Here is a 25,305-nt window from a genome sequence, read left to right on the forward strand (position 1 = left end):
AGTATTGAGGCCAGCAGGTAACAGCCCGCCAACCCTCCGCTTCCCCCCTCTCGTTTTCTGGCAGCTCATCTGTGGGTTAAAAGGACGTTTCCACTTGCAAGAAATCAAATGAACAAAATTAGCATTTGATGTTAAATTAAAAACTATTCTCCCCTGCAAAGTCGACATGCAGGGGAAACAGGGAAATTAGGTCACATGCACCTTTTCAAATATACCCAACTTGACTCTGAACAGCTCTACTGTACTCGCCATTGACGATTTTCCCACTAGCAAAGATCGGTACTACGAAACCACTCGTGATCAATCAATGAATGATCGTCATTGTCGTATTACTGTAATTTTTGATGATACATGGCTAGGAATGACAAAAAAATGAAAAATTACGCTAATGTTAGCTTATGTTGTACCTTAGCACTAGAACTAAGGTACGAAGTAAGCCAACCTTAGCATGACTCTAGCCAGACTTTGTACTTTGTAGCGCTAAGGTACAAAACAATGTAAGCTAAAGTTAGCATAATATTCGCTTATTTTGTACTTTGTAGAGGTAAGGTACAGCTCTAGATTAAAATGTAAAATAAATTGTTTATAGTATTATTTATCTGCCACAGACTGTTGCCCTTAGTCTCCTGTTGAATAAAATGTGTCTCCTGAACTTGCATAGAAGAAAATGCAAGCGACCCGCCATTGTTGCTGCCCATACTGTGAGGCAGAAAGCAGCAAAACAGAAAAAAATTGGGTATAAATATTGCAAAGGTGGTTTAGTAAGAATGTAGAGGCGGCAACAATGTGAATCTCATCATTTTATTGTTTCCATTAGATTCATGGCTCCCTTGGGGGTAGAAAGTAATTTGTTTAATCGCCAGGAGTTATTTTCTATGGACAGAGAGAAAACATTGTTAATGTGGGGAGAGCATGAAAAGGAAAAAATGAAGAGGAATATTAAAACAGGTTTAATTAGAAGTGGTCTTTGTGCTTTTGTGTATCCATTGCAAGGCGAGGCCAAAATACGGCACATCTGCTTTCTGTGAAGAGACTCTTGTTGGCCTCAGACAAAAAAAATAAAAATGATGCATCAAACTAAAAGAAAGCTGCAGTGAGATGACAGCAAGTCGGGCATTAACCTCTAAGCTTTAAAAAGCACACACATTAAGCAACGCTAATGAGACTCTCATTGAGCGAGCTGTGTTCTGTGTTCTGTGTTCAAAAACACACAAAAGCGCGGCATTTGCTTCAATGCCTTACTTTGAATTAGGTTGTCACCCTCACTCATCCCACCAGCAGCGCATTACAGACTCAAACAATGCCGTCGATGGCCTTTTACTGTAGTGAGACGCGTTCGCTTACATTACAACCCTCATTAAAAAATAATAATAATAAAAGGAAAAAAAGTATTAATTATGAAACGCACTACTTCCTATCCTATCGTGAAGAGCCAAGAGGGTCTCCATTGGGCTCAATTAGGGAGAGTAGGCCACAAATCCCCAGACTAAATTAATTGACACCCCAGGGCATTCAGTCCAGACCCAGTACAGAATCTATGTAGACTTTCTTTGTTTTCATTTCACCACCTTTTAGAAAAAGCAAGAGATGGAGGCAATTGTATCGTTATCTGCTCCTCGTTTTATGGATTTTTAATCAATTTTAATTAAACATTTATTTGCTCGCTTCATTTGTCGCCAAGCTACTCCGTCGCATGTTGCGCACTGTGTTTTCTACCTCCGCTTACTAAACCACGCAGCAAAAGAAGTTTGACTGATAATGAATCATCATCCAAACAGTGGAATTGAGAGGAAGTCTGAAAGGGAAAATTAGGGCTGTGAGACAGAAGGAGCAAAGAGATGGAGCGAATCAGAGGGACAGGCAAGGGCTGGGACTATGACACAGATCCAGCCTGCAGCTGTCTTGCAGTAAAAACACCAAAAGGGGGGTAAGCAGGAGCCAAACGACAAGACTGGCTCAATCAACATCTTGTCAACACTGCTGGCTGATGCGTACAGACAATTTCATACCACCCTCTACTTTTTTCCCTCCTCTGCATATGCCTTTTTATTTACTGTCCTCCTGCCAGCCAAGCCCGTCACTCGCTATCCCGTCTGCACAGAGTCGGCACTTCTCTAGCTCGTGGCATTAGAGTGTAGTGGAAGTGTGTGTGTGTGTGTGTGTGTGTTGACGCTCAAAAGCAATGCTAGAATTATACTCCGCCAGATGCCTCTGCCCTGCCCACCGGCGAGCCTAAAGATGTAGGGCCGTGACAGTGAGTGTGCAGCAAGTGTGAGAAGACAGCGGAAGAAGGAGTGTATTTGCAGATGCACACTGTCGGCACTGCAGCACAGCGACTGTGAGCTGAACCATTCATATTCGCTCCAGCGCTGACTGTGTCACATCAGCAGTCTTGGTCTCACCCCCCTTGGCCTCCTCCTTCTACTCCTTTTTTTTTTTTTTTTTTTTACATCCTTCCTCCTCCCTTGAATGCATACCACTCTATTATAGCAGGTACTCTGGGAGCCACTGATGCGGCTCACATCGCTACTGCTTGCCAGCTCGGTAGAGTGAGGATACTATTACATGACAACAATGTAGTAAAGTTGTTCTTTGGGTTTTTTAGATGACAATAGTGTCAACATGATCCCAATTCACAAATAAACAGGAGGGAAACTGTTGTTATATGCATGCTAGGCTAGCAATAGAAGACCAAATGCTTGTCCTCCTTATCCAAATGACTCTTTTGGATGTACATGTTAGTTTAAAAGTTGACATGTTAATAATCCATCTGTGGTGGTCGTAGTACATGTTTACATTTGTGGCCTGTAATGAACTCGAAGTAGCCTACCATAAAATGAAACTAATGTAACTTCAATACTTTTAATTAATTAACTAATTCATTCCCAGCCATTTTCACTGAAGCAACCCTCCTACCTCCCGGCTGTTTTAATGGATTTTGACTGAAGGCCCACAGATAATTGTGTTCTATTGCTATAAAAACATGGAACCTACCAAAAGAAAGATTAGAGTCTCTTCTTTCATCAGGAAAAAAAGTACATTTCTATTTCTATCTGTTTCTGGTTTGCATGGCCCTGGTTGATCTCTTATACTCTACTGCCACCTGCTGGCCGTTTTTTGAAATAACTACTAATGCTTCAAGCATTCTCCTCAGTTCAGAGGCTGCATCAAAGCTTTCTGTATGCTCTAGCATAAAAAAAAACATTTTAAACATATAAATACATCATTGGGAGCAAGGTAATGTTTATAATAGAACGTATTTATACATTTTTGGGAGCAAATAGGTTAATTACTTAATTACTTAATCACGATATATACTTTTATATATTTGTCTGGTCTTTTCTGTCTCATGGATGTTTATATGCATGCTTTTGGAATGCCAGAAAGAGCCTGCACACACGCAATTCAAATCCAAAGCACAAGAAACGTGAAGTAGAGATGCTAACCACGTAGGCACCATAGCTAGCTAGCTAGCAGGATGGATGGATGGATGGATGGATGGATGGATGGATAGATAGATAGATAGATAGATAGATAGATAGATAGATAGATAGATAGATAGATAGATAGATAGATAGATAGATAGATAGATAGATAGATAGATAGATAGATAGATAGATAGATAGATAGATAGATAGATAGATAGATAGATAGATAGATAGATAGATAGATAGATAGACAGACACATTTTAACCTAAAGACAATTTAGAGTCTTCAATGATACAAACAGAAAGACCAGAGCCAAAGTTCCAACCCAAAGCACAGAACAATGAGGCAGATGTGCTTACCTCGAGTCCGCCACGCTGCTTGACAAACGGGCAAATTGTACAATATTGAATTTCCCATTCAAGCTAACAATCACAAGTAATGCTATTAAAAAGAATACTCCAGCATGTATAAAGCTTATTGATCAGTGCCAAGGTTAGACTCTGAACACAAAAAGGACACTCCTAGGAGAATTAAATGTGTACAGCGCCATCTACAGTAATGGAGGCACATATACAATTGTCAGATACATATGCAGTATAATCAAGTGGTTTGATTTGATGTCACAGTCAAGCTATAGCAGTAGCTGTGCATGACAGCCTTTGAGACAGGCTGATTGCTGTGTTACATCAACTCTATCTATGGCCAACTTCTTTGCAATTGGAGACCAACCAGTACTTTTGTAGTCCCCCCCAACCCCGTTTTATTTTAACATGTTTTGAATCTTTGTCTGTTCTGCTGCTGTCACGCTGACAAGCCGACATAAAGTCGTGTGAGTCTCGCACAGGGACGCAGCGCACGAGCGAAGGGACAGAAGATGCGAGGGAAAGGAGAGCAGAAAGCGATGACAGCTGACACGAGCGGCAAAACAGACGAGTGTCAGAATGATGTCAGTGATTAATAGCGCCTTATCGCGTAGGGCCCCGCAAGGTGTGGATTTCTCATGAGTGTAGATGCGAAAATGATAAACAGACAAATGAGAGGGTGGGGCTTTGATTGGGGCAGAATGCACCGGGTTAGAGATTCAAGGTAGCAGCCAAGTGGAGCGGAAGGGAGGAAGGGAGGAGGGGCGGGCAGGCTGGCGCTAGTTTAGATGAGCGGGTCCACTCGCTTAAAAGGGGTCTTGGCCTGAGCCAAGATTTTCACAATGGAATAAAGGCCGGGAGGGGATGCGGGGAGGATTAAACTCTGGCAAAACAGCTCTTAAAAAGCAGTTAGATTGCAATTTGGGCAGAAAAATGCAGACTAGGAGGAAAGGGAGCGAGAGCGGGTGAGTGGAAGTGCAGCCGGAATGCATAAGGGAGTGATATATTTTTTAAGAGATGTACGAGAGGAGACCATCTGTAGACGGAGCTGCCTGCAACAGTCAAAGACAACATACATGCTGGGCATCACGGTGCGGCCAGTTGGTGGGTGGTATCTCTTGTTGGGTTCTTTGAAGCCCTCAAGTTGTGTACAAGTCATGCTAATGAGCTTAGTACACTCCAAACATGAGATGGGTGCCGGGTCCCCATGGGGGCATTCGGCTTGAATAGACTACCTCAGCACTACTTTTTTTGTTTGTACGCATACGCACACATACATGAGTGGAAGGAGACAAAAGACTCAAAACAAAGGGATAATAATTCTATACAGAGAGAAATGGAGCTTGCATTTCCAGCCCGATTTAGAAGCCTTATCTCGACAAGGCACAATGGATGGCATTTGGGGAGAGGGGTTGTTTATTCCAAGCTTGACACTTTTTTTTGCCAATTGCCTTGTTTTGTGGGGAGTTGTGTTTGTGCATGCGTGCGTTTCTGTTTTCTCCCCATTTCCTTCTCTCTCTCGAGTCTATTAAGGGAACCTCACAGAGGGTGGCTGCAAGGCTACCAAAAAAATTCACTTTTTCGTATATGTATATATGCGTGTTATAGGTGTCAGTTGAATAAAAATTTTAATCGTAATTAATCGCATGACTTTGGAAATTAATCACACATTTTATATCTCAATTTAGATCTAAATTTACAATAAAATGTACAATAATTTTTTCTTCTAATTTTTCATACTCTTGTTTACATAAAAGTGGGAAGAAATGTTAACCTAATAGAAATATGGTTAGAATAAAATGTCAATAACAACAATAATTGTTTTGCTCCAATTTTTCATACACTTGTCAAGTGGGAAGAAATGTTAACCTAATAGAAATATATATATATATATATATATATATATATATATATATATATATATATATATATATATATATATATATATATATATATATATATATATATATATATGTATGTATAAAAACAGGTCCTAGGGGGAATTTTATTTGAGGCAAGTGACTTTGTTTTTTCTTTATATCCGAAGGGTGTGACTGATTATGAATCTTCAGGGTGTGGTGATGAATGAACGCTGCTCTGTATGTTACATTCCCATTATAACAAAAGGTCATCCGCAGTGCCATTATCACACTCAGTCTTTAGTTTCATAGCCATCACACACACGCACGCACGCACGCACGCACACACACTGGCAGATTCAATCTAATTCTCCCAGGGCAGATGTCCAGTGGTGAACGGATCACTCCTAGCATCTGTCCATCTCTTCCTGATCCGGCCTGATGTGAATGTATCCCTATCAGTTCAAGGCGACAGAAAAGCTCTTTAACAGGTTCAACCCTGAAAGGCTGTTTTGAATTTCACTGTAGAACCATGTGACACGAGCAGCAAAGTCGCAACGTCAAAGTACACTGCTAAATGTGCCCCCCGGGGCTTGACACTTCGATTTCCCTATTAACACACGCCTCTGCACCTTCTCAAAACATCACACAGCGTCAGCAGGAAACGCACGTACACATATACTAACTTAGCGCCATGTGCATCCAGTGGCGTGAAATGATATTCCATTTGGAGAAATCCGGATTAAATTGTTTGAGCCCAGGTTGTTTGACCTTGTTACAGCAGGAAGGAAAAGTGCACACACATGTGCGCACACACACGCTCACACATGAAGTTAAGTAAATGCTAAATTTGTGGCAATGGAAGTGTTAATCTAAATGTGAAAAGCTTGAAAGGTAACATTAATCCAACACATGCATTACAACTAATCCATAGAGTGGGAATATACGGAATACATGAACGAGTTAATGAATAGATTTAAGGTAAAGAAGCAAAACAAGTCAAATCCAGTGCAGTGATTTGTGGTATTTAAGACTCACATTCGTGTGTTCGTCATTTTCATGTCGATTTGATTCAATTGCAGCCAATAGGAAAGCTCCTCCTCTTAAGTCTGGTGAGAAGAGTGTGTTCGCGGACTGCATGTGTGCGCGTGAGAGTCTCCAAACTGCCTCCACCGTTCCCCTTTGTGTGCCTCTGTTCCTCCCTCGCTCCCCATCAGGAACGTATTCATGTAATTAAGCCGCTAATACACCGTCAAAGAATTGTCTAATTCGGCAACGAGGAATTAAAGGAATCTGGCATGAGTCATTAGCCAGTCGAGATGTTCTGTAGAGCCTTTTCAATAAGGGATCTGGAGAGCTGTGAATCACTCGCTACAGCGCACAGTCGTCACTCTATTTTTGTATGGCTCCATATGAAGCATTAATTGCTAAATGTGAGCATACGAAATTGTGTGTGGGTGTGTTATAGACAAACACTTCACAGCATGTAATCCGTTTAAACAATCAGCCAATGAAGTGAATTATTACCCATTGTAAACAGTTAGATACACTGGGCAAGATACCTAATTGCAATTACTTTTTTTGCCCCCTCTCTCTGCCAATACAAAAAGAAAAATCTCAATCCGCTACTGCCCGGGAAGGATTATGAAACAGCTCATTACTTCATGAATGCGGAATGTTAGACAAGCAAAAGTGTAAAATAACACTTTTTGAAGGGAAAATGTCGGTCCTCGCTTGGCATTTAATAGCCCGAGCTCCGAGGCTCACTGGCATGCTCAAATTGGCCCCTTTTGATTCACGCACATGTGGGCTACCTGCCGCTCAATAGACTATTTCAACATTTTTCGTAAGAGTGATGCACAGACACTCATTACACTAGTGCGGCAATTTTTGCTTCTTGGGTGAGCCGTTCGTAACATCCTCTGCGAGTCGGATGGCGAGCACGACATGAGCGGCGCATTAAGGCTTTATGCCGCCAAGTAGTTCCGCTCGGTTCAACTCGGAACACATTGGTTTGGTATGTCTATTGGAGTTTCTCCATGTTTGTTTACCTGCGCGCCAGATGCACAGACTTATATACTCGCATATATGTAGGCATATATTAGGGGTGTCAAAATTAAAGTATTAATTTTGACACCCCTAATATATGCCTAATTTAAAGTCGCCACTATTTTTTTTAACGCACGATTCTTCCAGTCACAATGCAGCAGACACGTCCACGTCAAAATGTAGCAGCAATAAATTTAATATGAATGCATATATTTGTGGCGACTGGGATCAAGTTGTCTTTTACAATTTAAAAAATGTACAGAATTTCACACGTTAAAGATTAATAGCTGGTAATATGAAAAGAAAATGCACCAACGCCTTACAAATGCAATTATGCCATCTAGTGGCAGACAAATGACCTCAACACAAATCAATATCGCGCTTGTTTTTTACTGTACAATACATCTTTAACTCAATTTTATGAATAATTATGAAATGACTATCAATGACTTAAAGATGCTGCCATATTCTATTAATTTAAAAAAAAATCCCCACTTATGGTAACAAGAGTATGAAAACTTAGAAACAAATATTTTACTGTACATTTTATTGTACATTTAGAACAGATATCAAATGTTTTAATTAATTATTGAAGTCATGCGGTTAATGACGATTACAAAATTTAATCGCCCGATACCCCGAGTATACAGAAAATAAAGTGAAAATGCTGCAGATAAATCAATGTATTCAAGGTACACGGTATACGCTTAGTGAGTGGCAACGTAAGATGGCCACCACCCATAAAAGTAGTTCATTACTGTAGACCAAGATACCTTGCGTGTTTTTTTTTTAAGAACAAATATACTCAAATTCTTTTTGCGCGTGTTATTGACTGCATGTAAACGTAGTCAGTGATTGGTTGACAGAAATGTCAGCACTGTACCGCTCCGTTACGTCATGATATTGACTTATATCTTACATCTTATAAGTTCCACCCTATCTTTACATAGCGGACACAGCACCCTGCCTGCAAGGCGGACTCGAGAAATGCAATGATTTAAACTGACTGAGACTCAATCCTATCGTGGTGAACTAAACTGTTCAGTTCAAAGATGGCTTTAGAGAACTTAAGTCCCTAATTCAACGTTTGGCGATGTATGCCGCCATTCGTGGATGAAAGTGCACAGTTTGCGTTTTGCATCTCTCACACTGTTGCTACATACACTTGTGACCAGATTTACACAGTATTAACAATCTTAAAAGAAATGGCTCCTAAATACTACTATTCAATCATCAGCATTTGGTTACAATGGTGAGTCGACAGTTGAAGCCATTGGTTCAGTTCAACTCGCTGCAGTACGGTTTTGGAAGGGTAAACCCTGATCCGACTTTCGCTGCGGGGCATGCCACTAATCCATAAACAAGGCACACAAAGGTTTTTAATTACATTTTGTAATTGTTTTTTAATTACAATTTGTAATCTTATCATGTCATATATATCATGGATGTCTCAAATCTGATACGATCCAGTTCGGTTATCTTGATACCATTTGAAGCGTTTGTCCATAGGAATGCAAAAACCAAAATGCTGGGTTGAGATTTGGTTTTGCTTTAATTGTGCTGCTGGGTGGCAGTGGGAGGGAAAGGGTGAGGGACAGGGTTCAGTCCACAGGCCCTCCCTGAGATGAAGTGGATAATTGAGTGTGGAATAAACACTGCCAACAAGCAGCCCCATTCAAACTCAAAGAGAGAATGGTGCAAGAAAGAGGGGGAAAGCAGAAAAAAAGAGGGTGAGAGCGTAAGCAAAAATCCCCGCCGCCCTCCTTAAGGGGCGGGGGTTGCTATTGAAAAGCTATTAAACTTGCATTTAGCAGGATTGATTGAGAATGAAGAGGCCTATTAAAAGAGAGGGACGAGGACAATAGCGTGTCTCTGGTTGCCGTATGTTGCCCTCCTTTCAGCAGCTTTCTTTACTGGTGATGGGGGGAAGGGGTGTATGGGCGGGGGGGGGGGGGGGGGGTTAACCTCGTCTGTTTAAGCAGTCCAACCAAGAAAAGCGGTTCTGGAAGGGTTGGGGGTGGAGGGGGTACTTAGCCCAGCCTGAATAGAGGCCTCTTTATCTCCCCCGGTCCCCTTTCCCTTCCATTCTCCATTGAGCAACAATGAAAGAGAGAAGGAGAATGAGTTTTGCTTTTTTCAAAGTCTCCCGACTCACACAGAGCCCACTTAGATAACCAACCAACTGTCTCTTTCCCCGCCTACGGATTAGTTACCTCTGGAGTGCTGCCATCTTCCCCTGCCTATAGGCCCTATAGGGTTTGTAATTCTCAATCTTTATCATAATGCCACAAACATTTGGAAACCGTATTCCTGTCGTGTCACACCGTGCGTGTGTGTGCTTTGGGTTTGTGTGTCTGAAGGCCAGCCAACGGATCCATTGAGAGTGCGTACCGCACTTAAGCAAAGCAGCACAACGACGGCAGGTGTCTCTACTGAATTTGAAGCGCCTCAAACAAAACGTGTCCCCGGGGACCTTCGGTGCTGTTTTAATTGTCAACATCCATTTTTACTAAAAGTACAACGGAAGAGTGGCAGAATTTTCCCCCTTCCGCCGAAAGTGCTGCGTGCCAGTAAGCATACAAGCATATGGACTTGGGAAAGAGTTAAATAAGTAATAAGGCAATGCTGACTCTTCTTCTTGGAAGGGATATTTATAGGGGGAAAAATATTAAATGTTCACACAAGTCAGCCTCATCCATCTCTTTAAAATGTCAGTTTATTGAACCATCACGCTCACTCTTTACAGGGCGACTTTCACGATCCTAACCCTGCACACCTGCTGCCATTCACTTGACGTGGGCTATAGTGTGCAGTTTGTTCTCGATTTGCCCTGAAAATGTCAATTCTTGTCAGATTCACAACATGTTTCTCCTTCTGTCCTTGCAGCCGCCACCCGAGCAGCCTACTTCTCCCAGCAGCCTCAGGACCAGGTGGTGGTGTCTGGGCAGTCCGTGACTCTACCATGTGTCATTGTGGGCTACCGGGGGATGGTGCAGTGGACCAAAGATGGACTGGCTTTGGGTGGCGAGAGAGACCTACCAGGTATGATCTCAATGCCTTTGTTTACATGCAGCCAATGTTTGGGTTAGGGTTCAAATGGATGTTTCTGAAACATTTGGGATGGCCCATTTACATGTGTAAGGGGACAGAGTTAGTCAACCGCAACGTATGGACAAAGCCAATAGACAAATAGACGCCATTTCCACATATAACTTTCTACGGTTACTAAAAGACATTATATTCATATCACTCAGCACACTAATTAATGAGTCGGTTTCCTCCTAACTCCAAAAGTGTGGTTCTGTCCTCCGTCGTCATTTTTGTTTATTTCTGCTTGTGTTTCCGGTGGATTGCGCCAGACGCACGGACTATACACCCATATAGGTGTATGATACCATGTATATAGACACACTGGCATTTTTGCCGTAATATAACATGAAATAGCGCCGCAGAGAAATACATGTACTCAGGTTGTAGCAATGTAAGATGGCCGCCGCATATACAAGTAGTTCCTGAAGACCAAGATTCCTTGCAATTAGAGCACGCGCAGAACACAAACCAAAGTTACAAAGTTCAAAGGTACACTGACCTCGTTCATATAAAAAAGGATATCCCAGGTTTCTTATTCGGGTTTCATATTTGGGTTCGTATATTGGCTATATTCGGGTTTCAAAGGGGTTATTGACTGCATGTAAACGTAGTCGCTGTGCTTCTCACACGTTGACATGAGTGAAACTGGACTTTTGAGGGACATTATAAACATGTCAGTCCGACTGTAATTAAATTTGTCATAGTTGTACTAACATATTAGGATCTAAATCAATCACTTATCACTAGAAGTTAGGGTTTTTTGGCTTTCGGGTGAAATTTACTATAACCTTTACAGGTCAACTTAATTTGACCTTCTTTAAAAATCTCTCTCAGAGCGCTAAAGCTAGCAGTACCAATCAGAGTGCTAAAGCTAGCAGTACCAATCTGTGACTTACCAATTCGGTTCTTTAGGATAGAAATTGGATCAGATGTTTTGGGAACCCTTTACAACTTTTAACAATGAAAACCACACTGATACCAAACCAAACAGAACAGTTTTATGGAAACATGGCTCGAAAATTTGAAAGGCAATATAGCACCTCTTAGTGCAAGTCCATTTTCTTTAGGTAAGTTTACTAGCCTTTGTCTTTCTCCGATCAATGCAGGCCCCATTAGAAACCAAGTCTCTCTTCCTTAACCATTTAGGTTTTACAAGATTGAATGGCGAAAAGGTCGGCGACTGCTGCGCACACGTAACGTGATTTGCTGTTTAGCTTTTTAAGGTTTTTGTAGGAAGGTAGATAATCAATCAGCTTTTCACACTGACATTTGATGGTGGAGAAACTGCCTCTTGGCCCCGGAGGCCCTGCCACCATCTTTATTGTGTCTGTGCTTCAAGGACAGACTCCTCATGCGTTTCATTTCCCACCTCATGCTGTTCTACACACACACACACACACATACAATGGCTCAATCCTACCCAGGCGCCGCCTGCGTTCATTTGTGACTTAAACAGCTTTTCCACATTTCTTAGCGCTTTGTCCAAATGGGCTCCGTCGTTGTGTGTCATTATGTGTTTATTGTTGCTTGGTATGCGACTGACTGTTGTGTGTGCTGGCTTCACGCAGGCTGGACGCGCTACTCCTTAATGGGCGACCCGCTATCAGGCGAGCACAGCTTGCTGATCGATTCGGCAGAGCTGGTGGATGATGCCGTGTACGAGTGTCAGGCAACACAGGCGGGCCTGCGCTCCCACCGTGCCAAGCTCACTGTACTAGGTGAGATACGCAGCTCAGACCGCCGCAGCTTGGGAACAGTCCCAACTCATCACACGAGACACAAGTATAAAGACGGGCATTATACAAAAGGAAGTCGTGCACAATGTGTAATTATCCCATTCAGAACACCAGCAGGCAGACAAATGAAATCTGTATTGCATTGTGTACAATATCGCTGACCTCTTTAAAGGCTTTACAATTAATAAAATGATTTCTTATCACCACTCAGCACTAACCCCTCAGTGATAAATCTAATTTCTTGATGGAAATGAAATGCCCGGGGGCATAATTCTACTAAAGCTCAGCCAAAAAAAAGAAAAAAAGAAGTAAACACTCTCAAGACTGTGGACGTCTTGGCTAATGTGATTGCAGGAATCACAAATGACTGGAGTAGTCACTTGAAAGTCAAGGTCTGCATAGTTAGCACATTTTACGGTGAGCCACAACATTTGTCAACCGCAAGGCAGTTTTTACATTAACGCGATGTGAGTGATCCACTTCTTCATGCAGACATTGAGGGGTGAGGAGTGGCGGCGGGGGGGATGCATGATTGTGTGTCTGTGTGTTGGGTGGGTGGGGTGAGGGGGGGGGGTATACAAGTCTTGTGGGAATGAGCAAAGCACTGCTGGCATCTGGTGGCATTTGAAGGAATGTCACTCCCTATATATCTACTTCACCCCAGCGCGCTTATAAAAGAGGCAAGTCAGAGGCAACAATCCTACGACACAAATGATGAGAAACTTTCCCCGTTAAAGCAAGCTTATTTTTTATTGTTTTTTTTTTTTTATCCTCCTATCTTATTATGGCTGATAAGGATACACACTAAGTATGTTTTTTGTCTTATACTTATTCGTCAAACACATATTTTAACGTATTTATTTAAAAGGGACAATGCACATGAATCAACATTTTACAATGTAAATGTGCCCAAGTTAAGTCAAGCTCATTTTTATTGGCATTCCCTTGGGCGGATGTAAAAGCCTAAAATGAGAGTCATTAAAATCACAAATCAATTTACAACAATATACAATAATATTACACAAGTACATTTCCTGTACAGTTGATAGTGTGTATACTCGTCTTTGATTAATGTTTGTTAAAAATTATCTGTAAACTGTAAACTGTAATTGCTAGTTTCAATGTCAATATGTAGTAAATCACTTTCTTTATTCGTTAATCGATGCCACTATAGTTTTTCCATTCTAATTAAGCTGAGATTCATTTTTCAGCCACACCGCAAATCTGTTACAAAAACAAAACAACTATAGATTTGTTTGTGTGTTGTTTTTTTTTTTCATGAAAAGCAAATTAATATCACAACATTTTGTCCAGACTTATGAGGAGTATCAGAAAAGCTCCGGGACTGATGTCACAAAAGAATCCAAACTACAGTAAATTTACCGCCTTCAAAGTGATCCCCCTAACACACTAAATCAACTTTCTCTGCCACGCTCCTTGAATGATTCCTCAGCAGCTCCATCGTCGCGGCCGTCATTTGGTACTGAGCTATTTGGTGAAGACATATGGGGGGAACAAGTTTGCATGGGTCTGCAAAAATACCAAAACTTAGTTTAGCCTGCCCCTGCGCACATTCAGACCGCACCTCGCGCCAGAATTGCCCTGGGCACGAAAATAAAGCCCTAAATTTGTAGTTTGTATTTCAAATAATGTAATGTATAAATTTTTCACACCAGTCCTAGAACCTTTCTTATGTAAAGACGTGTCCACTATACACTCTTACATCTAATGCATTGGTGTCAAACTCCGGTACTCGAGGGCCGCAGTCCTGCAGGTTTTGGAGGTTTCCCCTCTTCCGACACAAGCTGATTCCAATCAACAGGATCGTTATCAGGCTTATGCAGAGCTTGCTGATGAGCTGATCATATACCAGCTGTGTTGGAGAACGGAAACATCCAAAAACTGCAGGACTGCGGCCCTCCAGGACCGGAGTTTGACACCTATGATCTTATGGTCTTTATTATCACACACAAATCCATTATGATGACCACATACAGGCAATAAAAGGAAGCTAAGTTCTTCATAAAGTGCACCCTAATTGATCGAAATTGGTGGTTGATGGACAATTGTGGACTTTCATAGTCATAAATAAGGAGGGCTTCTCAGGCTATATGTTTAGAAGTAGGCAAAACAAGAGCTAAAGAAAGAGTGGGGGGGACTTTTTTTCTCCCTGTGCATGTGTATTTGCGTGCAGTTGCCTGCGTGCCAAAGCAATCCGGAGTCAACGTCTGGAGTGCAGTCAGGGGAATCGGCATGGAAATTAAAATCACCTAGCACTCGGATTCCATTAGTGTCCGTGCGGCAGCAACGGAAGGACCTCTGACAATTCCGACACACACAGTGAAATTGGTTCGGTGGAGGGAGCGAAAAAGGCCAACACAAACCCCACATTCGCGCCGCTCCTTATTGGTGCGGGAAATGGACGCCCTCATCAGGGGTGGCACGCTTGGCTTGCCAGTGCTGTGTGAGAAACCATGCAAATAAATGAACAAATGAGCAATTCAGCCCAAACATCGCTGAGCAACAGTGGGGAGCGATTGCAACAATAATGCTTGTCTCTGAAAAGGAAATAAAGAATGTGAAGTGTGTTAATTTCTCCTCAGATGACTACCATTTGAGGACTTTTCATCAATGATACAGTGTTAAACAGACGGGATGATAAGAGCGTACTTGTTTGCTTCATTTAATGTCACAACATTGGGGATGTACTATTATGAGATCCATTATGAGAGCTGAATCAGAAATTCATATAACAACGTTTATTGTTGTTACATGCTACTCCAAAATGGGTGCATTTTCAAGTAATTACTAATCTAACGTGTTACTATTTCCGGTCAAGTAATCCGATTAGAGTTACTCTTCTAATATCATTATAAGTTTCTACATGAAAGTATCATCAATATTTGATAAACTACTACAGGCAGCAGCACTACAAGTGGCACCAGTGAGAAATAATTGACAAGATTTAAATGAACAGCGCACTTTTCTCCCCCATGCTAATATTCTCCCTCTATTTGACCCAACTTTGAGTCAAGAAATTGGTCTGCTAGTGTGAAACAAGATATAAATATAATATATATAATAATCCTCTACTTGGGTCAAAAAATTTGGTCATTTTGTATAAAACAACCCATAAAGTTGGGTAAAACCGACCAAAAAGTGGATTGGTCCATTTTGTATCCATATTTGGGACACTTTTGACCCAACTGTTTTTAAAATGTAGCGACATCACTGTTTTCAGTGTATTGTCTACTCACATGTCCATAAACAGCAATGAAGGAAGGAGTTCGAGAAATTTGCGGTTTCAAGGTGGAAGTACAGTCACTAGTTTGAATTTAAGTCAGCTAAAAAAAAAAATGTTAAAGGTTTATTGCACACTCCGAGTTGTGTTCTTATGGAGCTGCAGGAGGTCTCCTAATTATTATTATATTTATAAACAATTTACATTATAAATGTTGAGTTTTTCCATTACAACATTAATAGTTAAGTATGTCAAGTTAAAGACTGCCTTTATTTCAGATTTAATTTAGAAATGTTTTTATGTTAAGTCTTTTTTTTTCTCTCTTTTTTTTAAACAATTAGCATTAGAATATGTATACGTTTCATCATTATTCACCAATCTATTTCAAATTGTGGAAAAAAAACAGCTATGTTTCAACATGGCCCTGGTTGATCTCTTTTGCTCTGCTGCCACCTGCTGGTCGTTTTTGTGCAGTTGAGAGGCTGCATCAAAGCCTTCTGTATGCTCTAGCATATAAAAAAAAACATTTTAAAAAAACGACTTTGGGACACTTTAAAATAGAATGTATTTATACGTTTTGGGAGCAAATGAGTTAAGTGACTTTTTTAGGGTAGCTGTGGCAACACTGGTTGTAGTGGCAGTGGTGTCAAAATGAATTTTTGTTTTACTCCTTTGTCATTTATACATCCATCCATTTTCTTGGATTCTTCTTTTACTTTGTGTGGGAGCTGGGGTACACCTCGGCCTGGTTGCCAGCCAATCACAAAAGCATATAAACAGCCAGTACGTGTTTTGCATTGAACAATGTGTTTGCGATTGCTTTACAGTCCCTCCTTCAGACCCTTTGGTGGAGGGAGGCCCCGTTGTGCGTCTTAAAGCCCACACGCCACACAACCTCACCTGCAGATCGTACGGAGCCAAGCCTGCCGCAGAGATCACCTGGTACAGAGATGGCGAAGTCATGGAGACAGCTATTTACTCCAAGGTACATGCAACAAGCACGCTCTGGCCAACATTTCCTCCTTAGCACTCATCCAAGCAAAAACTATTCAAATGCAGTCCAGCTCTTTCCTTGTGTTTTCCCTCTATAGTTTTCAATCAGCACCTTATTCTCGTAAGGTTTGCTCAACCCACTCTCTGCAGTCCCCCTCCCGTTTTCACTCCCTCCCATACTCCCACTAACCCCCGTAGACCCCCCCCCTTCCCCCTCCCCCTCCCGTCCACTAATGCAGTGACACTACAGCATAACTGGAGCATGCCAAAGCTCAGACAGGCATGAGGGTTTCATACACTAGAGTTTCTGCACAGAGCGAATCACCAACACAACAATGCAGAAACACAATGGAGGTGCGGCGGAGCGTGAGTCAGCCACGGCTGGGAAAAGTGTCACATTTTTCATGCTCCCTGACCACGCTAAACGACGCTAAACACCACATTTAAGGAGGCGAGCGCGGGGGGGGGGGGGGGGGGGGGGGGCGCTACACGGAAGAAAGACACAAAGAACAATTCCAACCCTTAAGATATGAAAAGGGTCTCATGTGATTTCATCTCGTAAAAAGAAACAAAAAAAAAGTGTGTGTTTCTTGCTGAGGAAGACAAAGAGCCGCTTCATTGATTTTGCCGTTCAGGAGAAAATGCCCAGCCTGAAGATGTGACACTTCTGCCTCACTGTCACCACCTAAAAACAGACTCACAAGCAATTTGCCCATTACACTATTCTCCCTTCTGTGTGTGTGTGTGGATTTGTGTGTGAAAGAGAGTGAGCAGTATGCATTACCCTCAGAATCTACACCTTGCCTCACTTAGGCGTATTGATTTCTGTGAGCAGTAAATAGATTTAAAAGACGATGACAAACAAGGCGCTGACGGCAAATGCTCTCAGAAATGTAGGAACAGCAAAAAATCCCCGCGCTGCATCGTAAAATATACTAATATATTTCACCGCCGGTGCCAAAGAATTTTAAATTAAAATAGCGTTACTGGCGTACGCATAAAACTAAAAATAAGATGACATATACATGCTGTACCTATTGCTTCCAGCTGAACCTAACAGCTACTGTGTATTGTTGCAGACGCTGATAGAAGACGGGAAGAGGGAAGCAGCTGTCAGTATGCTTCCAATCATCCCAGAGGACAGCGACTCCGGCCGCACCTACACCTGCAGGGTTCTCAACCCAGCTGCTCCCGCTGGAAGGCAGACATCCATCACTATCAATGTCCAACGTGAGTCACAAACATGCGCTCGTCCGCATTCTCATCCAATGTCCAGAAGTTGTCGCTACGTCAATATTGCGCCCCGCTAATTCTTTCATCGCGTCTTGCAGACCCTCCATCTGTGGTTTTGTCAGTCCAGCCTCAGACGGTGACCGAAGGCGCCAAGGTTCTCTTCTTATGCACTGCGTCAGCCAATCCGGAAATCATTGGCTACAGGTAGACGCACCCTCTTTTTTGGTAACCTAAATCTGGATTTTTTTTTGGGGGGGGGGAGATTCATTCATATAGGACAGCAACCGCTACTTTCAAAAGAGTCATTTTAGGCCAAATAAATGTCCAAAACTCTGTCTGGAGCATTGAACATTGTGATGAACGAAACAGAGTCTTAGTGTTTTAGTTAGTGTGCATTGGGGGCTAATTAGACCTGGACCATAACAGAAAATTATGGTTTATATGTTTTTTGGGGTATTTTTTTTTTCAGTCTTCATTTTCATACATTTTGAGACTTTTATGCCTTTCTGTCAAATTTCTGACATTTTTGGGCAATTTTATGGACCTATTATGGTCACTTTTTGCCTCCCTTCCTTTTTTAAACCGTTTACGGCTGATTTTTTTACTTTTATATAAATTTTCTGAACTTTTTGTGCAATTTTATGGACATATTACGGTAATTTTCTATGTCTCTTTTTTTTAAATACATTTTATGGCAGATTTTTAAAAAAATTTAAATCACAATTTTAATTTATTGCTTTTTTTTTTGCAATTTTGTGTACATTTTATGGCAATTTGGGGGATTTCTTCTTTTGTTTTTGGACACATAACTACTTTTTGAACATTTTCTTTTCTGCCTTTTTTAAATTCTCTGACATTTTTGGCAATTTCATAGAAATGTTATGGTAATTTTCTGCTTTTCCTCTACCTTTTTGGACATTTTATGGTTACTTTTTGGACATTTTATGGTTACTTTTTGGACATTCTTAGGTAATTTTTTAAAATATGCTTTTCATTTACCTTTCATCTCTTTTTTCGGACAACTTACAAATTTGGACTGACATTTTTTGAATAATTATTTATGCTTTTTAATAATCTCAACTATTAATTCATTAAAAAAATATTTATGTATATGAAAATGTAAATGCAAATATATATATATATAATTTCTAAACATTTTTTAAGAAATCCAAATGGATCCATAGGAGAGGGACTAAAGTCCACATGTTGCAGACCCTTGATATAGGCAAAGGCAACTTTTGAATAGCTGTCCACTGTCGTTACCCTGAAAGTGTTAAATTGAGCAAATTAAAAATAATGTAATGTCACTGCTACACTATGCTGAAAAGCACATCACCCTGACAAGGGGAAAAAAGTGCAAGTGTTTGAATAATTTGCTTGAATGAACCGCTTGATTGGCAGCATTTGATTATGATTGGCACACGCTATGAATGAGCTAATAGCCACTTTGATATGCATGGCTAAGTACCTTCCCCGAACTAATAATCTGACTGCATAATGTGATTATTCATCCGTCCCAGGTGGTCTAAAGGAGGAGTGCCCATCTCTGAGGCGAATGGCGACAGTCTGGAGGTGACTGTGGACTATTCCTACTTCACAGATCCGGTCTCCTGTGCGGTGTCCAACTCTGTGGGCAGCACCAATGTTAGCACCCTGGTCGATGTTCAGTGTAAGTCGAACTGAAGGACTGTAAACAAAGCTGTTAGATTGTAGCCTTGAGGCGTATGTGTTACGCGATAAACATATTGATTCTAACCGTCTGCTTCCCCACAGTTGGCCCAAGATTGCTGTCGGGGCCAAAGCCAATGACAGTGGATATCGGCATGGATGCAGCATTTACTTGCACATGGACTGGAAACCCTCCCCTGACCCTGGCTTGGACCAAACAAGGCTCAAGCGAGGTGAGGCGATATACAACCGTCTTGGAGATTCAACACTTCACCACTGATCACCGTCCCTTCAGAGTGAAACATTCGCACATGGCCTTCAGGCATGACGCCTTCACACTTTTCTCTCTACACATTCTTCAAAAAGCTGCGCTCACCATGCTCCCTGAGGGATAATGCCTCTGGCAGAGAACTGTCTGTCCACTGACAGATATACACAACGAATGCTGCGCTCAGACCGGCTGTCATCGCACTAACTCAATCAGTCCAAGAAGCAGTCAGTCAACCGCTGCGGTTAAAACATTCGCAGCTTATCAGGCATCAGGCAGCTCGAGCAGCATTTGAATAACAGTTTCTTCGAAGAACATTACTATCCTGGTAAAAAAAAAAAAGTATTTTAGTGCACCACATCAGCACTAGCCCACAGGAGTGTCTTTCCTCGCTACCAACACTACTTCTGAAGACAAGCAGGTGAAAATACCCTGAGTAAAAAACGATTTGAGATGCCATGAGCGACGTCGTCACATCTGAGAGCAAACACTTTCAGCCCCTCTGAGGGAGAAAGCAGACATTTTTCTAATCCACCCACTACCACCGTCCCTCACATAGCCAAGAGTAATGGATTAATTGGGTTACTTCGTAAAGTGTGTTGAAAAAGAAAAGTGGAGAGAGCGAGAGGGGACTGCGTGTGGAAATGGGAGGGAGGCCTGAGTGGAGGTAAATGGATTAAGCACAGCTTGATAGAATGACAGGATCAATGAGCTAAGGAGTGAGTGAGTGAGTGCAGCCGCTTCGGAGGCGCACTCACGCCATTCCACGGTCTGTTGTGTCCTCACAATTTAATGACAACAATCTTACTAAGCAGCTATTCAGCCCTTGTTTGAGTGTCAAATGTTGTGATAAGAGAGAGCCAAATTATACCAAAACCAACAACATATGTCGCCACTAGATAAGGGGTGTCCAGATCCAGTCCTTGAGGGTCGCTGCCCTGCATGTTTTTAGATCTTTTCCTCCTCCAACACACATGATTCAAATGATAAGGATCCTGGCTTCTGAAGCCTGATACCGATCCTGAGTGTGTTGGAGGGAAACATCTAAGACATGCAGGATAGTAGCTCTTGAGGACCGGATTTGGGCACCCGTGTTCCCAATAAGTACAAGAACTACAGTTCAGTTCACCACAGAGTGGTGAACCCAAGCGCTTAGAAATTAACGAGAGGTACAATTCAATAGAAACTGAAATGCAAGGAGGCAGTTCTAAGAAGCACCTGACTGCTTCTCCTTGGTACACACATGAACAGGCAGTAATCATCTACCATATCCACCTGCTCCTCCAACCACAGACATCTTACCTCGTCTCACAACAAAGCGAGAGATAGGAACAAGGTCTACTTTCATACCCTCACACTTTGTATGTGATTCTAATTAACTGTATATATGGGCAAAGGCATACATTTTTCTAAGGCAGACTGAAGTCTATACTTAAACAAACGGATGCTAGAAAGTTGTACTGTGCGGGTTTGCTAATTTGGAATCTGTTTCAAACTTATGACACAAGACGACATCTGTACTGCTCAGTAGACACAAGGGTAACCTGGTGTAATTTGTCTGGAATGAAAAACCGGCAGTCTCATTGGTCTTCTCTGTCTCTCACCAGGTGCTAAGTAACAGTAACACCTTGCAGCTGAAGTCTGTAACCCAGGCAGAGGCTGGGTTGTACACCTGCAAGGCCATCGTTCCCCGTATCGGAGTTGCAGAAAGAGATGCCACTCTGACTGTAAACGGTGCGCTTCATCCGCCAGTGGCTTGACAATGTGGTCTTTGGTGTGTCAGAATGTTTTCTCATTTCTCTGCGACTTTTTCGCTCTTCACTCTAGGCCCTCCTATCATCACAGCTGAGGCCACACAGCGTGCAGTGAAGCACTCCAAGGGCAAGCTGGAATGCAGGGTGGGAAGCAGCCCGCCACCTTATAAGATTGTAAGCGAATCTCTTATTATCGCTCTTTATCATTCTGTATGTACGTTTGTGACATACATACTTCACCACCCGCATGTGAGCTATCACTTGGTATAACGTTACCCCTGACCTCACCTTCAAACCTTTGCACCATGACGTATTCGGCCGTCTAATAAAGACATGCACACATATTCAGCTGTGTAATTGCACTGGCATTAAATGAAGCGATAGGAGTCAGGGGAGCTGTGGGAGACGGGCTTCCTACGGATTTCAGACAAACTGCATTCAATTAGCGGCCCGAGAGGCATCACTCAGATGACCTTGTTGAACCACTGAATGTATGCTGAGCTGAGAGAGGATAATTAGGGTGCGAGAGGAGAGGACGGAGCGAGAGACAGGTGCTCTGCTTGCCCTGTGCTACTGACAGCAAAGAGGAGGCCCACTTCAGTGTGGCTACCTCGCACGTGGGAGGGTGCTTCAACAAGCTCGCGAGCTGGGTCAGACTCGAGGCGCTTTTGAGGTCGGCATAAAGTTAGTACAGAGAGATTTGCCGGTATCGAATGAATGGATCTGAGGGTGTACGTGTATTTTTTTTTTTACTCACCAGTGAAGAAGCTTACATAGAAAAACAATGTACGATCTTGCTCCTTCCCACAGGTATGGTCCTTTGGAGACATCAGCCTCTCGTCCGGTTCTTCCGGTCGCTACTCAGTGCAGACGGTGACCAACGACCAAGGAGTTGTGTCCTCTCTGGTGCTCTCCGAGACTCTGGCGCCTGATTTTGAGCTGCGCTATAACTGTACTGCTTGGAATAATTTTGGCACCGGCACCGCCTTGGTCACGCTCAAGGAACAAGGTAAAGGCATAACAAGAATGGCTATATCAACCTAATTTGCGCACCCACCTTGCATTTCTCAGGCTGGGGATTGAAATCCGAGTTCTGGTCTTCTTGTGTGGAATGGCATAGGGTGACCAGATTTTCAAGAATAAAATTTAGGACGCTGTATAACACAGTGCACAATAAATTTCACCAAATTTCATTGCGAGTCAATCTTGGTCAACAGAGCCATGACCGCCAACATGCGTATCGCTAATGCTATATGCTATCTTGGTTGACTGTTCAACAGCGCTAAACAAGCCAATGCACTCATCATTATCCAACCTTTTTTGCTCAGTCCCCACAGCTATTGGAAGCTGACTGTGACATTTACCTCGCGCCGGTCACGCATTGTAACATTGGAGATATATTTCTAGAAAGCTCAGTTTGTGTTGTCTGACAAGCGACTGGCGACCAGAGTAGTTAGTAGAACTACATTTCCCAGGATTCTTAGATGCAAAAGCAGAAAGTAGTTCTAGTTTGGATGCTGATGTGAATGAGAACGCAAACGTGAATTTGGAAGTAAATAGGAAGCAATTTAACAGTTAAATTCCCCTTTATTGGTTTATCGCTATGACAACTGTGGGACATACACATGGCAAAAAAAACAAGATGCCGGGACTGGACCTGGGTTATAGCAGGATAAAACAATGACGTTGGCGAAATCTGCCAGGACGTGGGTCCCACGGCTCAATAACAGGAATGTCCCGGCCAAAACGAGACATCTGGTTAGCATGTTAGCAGTTAGCATGTTCTCAAAATGTTTGCCTGGATCTTACCCTGGTACTCCAACATCGTCACTCTTTTTTTAAGTTAACTGAAGACTTCAAATTGTCCATAAGTGCAAATGTTGAGTGTGAATGGGCGAGCAAACAGTTCAAGATGTAAGCCTGCTTCTCGTCCATTGTCATCTGGACAAATTCCAGATTACTCGTGTCTCTAATGAGGATAAAACGTACAGAAAATAGATACAGGAATTACTACTCATTTAAAAATAGCACAAACCCGTCTGGTTAAGCAATCCTGAACATGCCAGTTTGACTCAATTTATTAACAAATCAGGTTGCTACTGGATCTGGTTATTTACCATTATTGGTAATACAGCAAAAAGTAATAATAGTTCTGGTTTGGCACCAAGGTGGGATAGGTTTTTTCCTTGTCCCGAGCACCAGCTAGCTATCTTGCTAACTCAACCAAGCAAAGGCAATCAAAATGTAAAACTCTCCCACTGAAGCCCGTTGTAGACAACATAATGAAACTCTCAATCCTTCTGCAAAGGAGGCCAGATTAGGTAAAAGCAGAGCCCATGCTTCTCCTTATCTTAATTATACTCTCCTAATCGATATGATTTAATCAGCAGATGGTTAGCTTTAATGAATATGTTTGCCCTTATAACATAGATATTGATTGGGGACAAAAGTCAATTAGATGGAGTCATGTGTTTTAAGGTTGGACTGATATTCTCTATCACTGTCTGAGAGTGAAACGCGGCATCTCTGGCTGCATTCCACCGAAGTGATCTTAAAATTACACTGGAATGCTGTAGCCGGTGGAAGACTTTGTTGCAGCAGGCACCAAAAATAAGGTCCTCTCGAGTAATTTACATCACTGTGGCAGACTGAAGTCTCCAGAGAAAGGGGCATTGGTATCTCCTGGAATCTCAAATTTGATTAGTCTATTGCTTCATTGCATGTCAAGCCTTGTTACCTTTACTTCAGAGAGATTAGAGACAATAGTCGGGGTGTGTGATACCAGATTTCCCGCGCAAGCGTACGTTCGTGGTCACGGTTAACTGAGGTTGCGTCCTACAGGCGCTGGCGTCTCAGGAATTAGCAAATTAAATGCTCTTTGTATCAAATATTTGGTACATTCAACTATCTTTTTCCTTCTTGTTCTGAGAAACCATCTAACCCCACTCCCTTTACTCTCGTTACAGAAGCCCCGCCTATGTTGTTAATCGTTGGTGGATCAGTAGGTGGCGGTTGTGTCCTGATCATTTGCGTCATCGCGCTCGTCTCAATCTGCTGCAGGCACACAGGCAAAGGTGAGCTCAACGGTCAGTATGGGACGGAGGGGGTCACTCGCCAATTTGTCTAAATCAAATAATTGCAGTGTTGTTTTATCTCAAATCAATTCTGACTGTCATGTTAAATCATTTCGTTTCCTGCAGGGAAAAGATGTACCCGCCTCTCCAAGAGTGACATCAGAGTACAAATTGTCCACAGTGATCACAATGCCACACGTGGCAACGATGACGAGGAGGATGTCAAAGAGCCAATGGTAAGACCCCAGTAATGTCATTCATAGCGAGCGTCACATCATATAACAGAGTTGTCTTGTTCTTATCCAAGCGAAGTCTTGTTCACTGTATTAATTCATCAAAATATGCGCGGTCTTCCCTCAGGCTCCAAACAGTAGCGAGTCTCCCGGGACTTCTCGCACAGAACACAGTGATCTCTTGGAAGAGGAGGAGGATGAACGATCGGACATCAAGGTAAACACTCACTTGAAAAAGACTGCCAAATAGCAGGAATCCATACTTTCATTTTCCATGTCTGAGCTATGTCAAGTACTCAAGACGTTTATCTCCTGT

General features: G+C 42.2%; 1 protein-coding gene across 2 annotated transcripts in view; it reads left to right on the top strand.

The window, feature by feature from the left end:
* The window catches only part of kirrel2 (kirre like nephrin family adhesion molecule 2), a 44,103-nt gene that overhangs the window by 16,864 nt on the left and 1,934 nt on the right, over nt 1–25,305 (top strand). Inside the window, exons 2-14 of one of the 2 annotated variants that reach the window (XM_086078371.1) lie at nt 10,586–10,741; nt 12,358–12,507; nt 16,594–16,751; nt 17,839–17,989; nt 18,091–18,196; nt 19,513–19,661; nt 19,766–19,893; nt 21,536–21,662; nt 21,756–21,856; nt 22,493–22,691; nt 24,649–24,768; nt 24,883–24,992; nt 25,117–25,206. In XM_086078371.1, the coding sequence (XP_085934497.1) occupies nt 10,586–10,741; nt 12,358–12,507; nt 16,594–16,751; nt 17,839–17,989; nt 18,091–18,196; nt 19,513–19,661; nt 19,766–19,893; nt 21,536–21,662; nt 21,756–21,856; nt 22,493–22,691; nt 24,649–24,768; nt 24,883–24,992; nt 25,117–25,206 (1,745 nt within the window). The remainder of the gene's footprint in view (nt 1–10,585; nt 10,742–12,357; nt 12,508–16,593; nt 16,752–17,838; nt 17,990–18,090; nt 18,197–19,512; nt 19,662–19,765; nt 19,894–21,535; nt 21,663–21,755; nt 21,857–22,492; nt 22,692–24,648; nt 24,769–24,882; nt 24,993–25,116; nt 25,207–25,305) is intronic. The other variant, XM_086078372.1, reaches the window with a different exon arrangement.

Source organism: Leptonotus elevatus, chromosome 6 (genome assembly GCF_054856555.1).
Source record: "Leptonotus elevatus isolate MCC_2025b chromosome 6, RoL_Lele_1.0, whole genome shotgun sequence".
Lineage (NCBI taxonomy): Eukaryota > Metazoa > Chordata > Actinopteri > Syngnathiformes > Syngnathidae > Leptonotus > Leptonotus elevatus.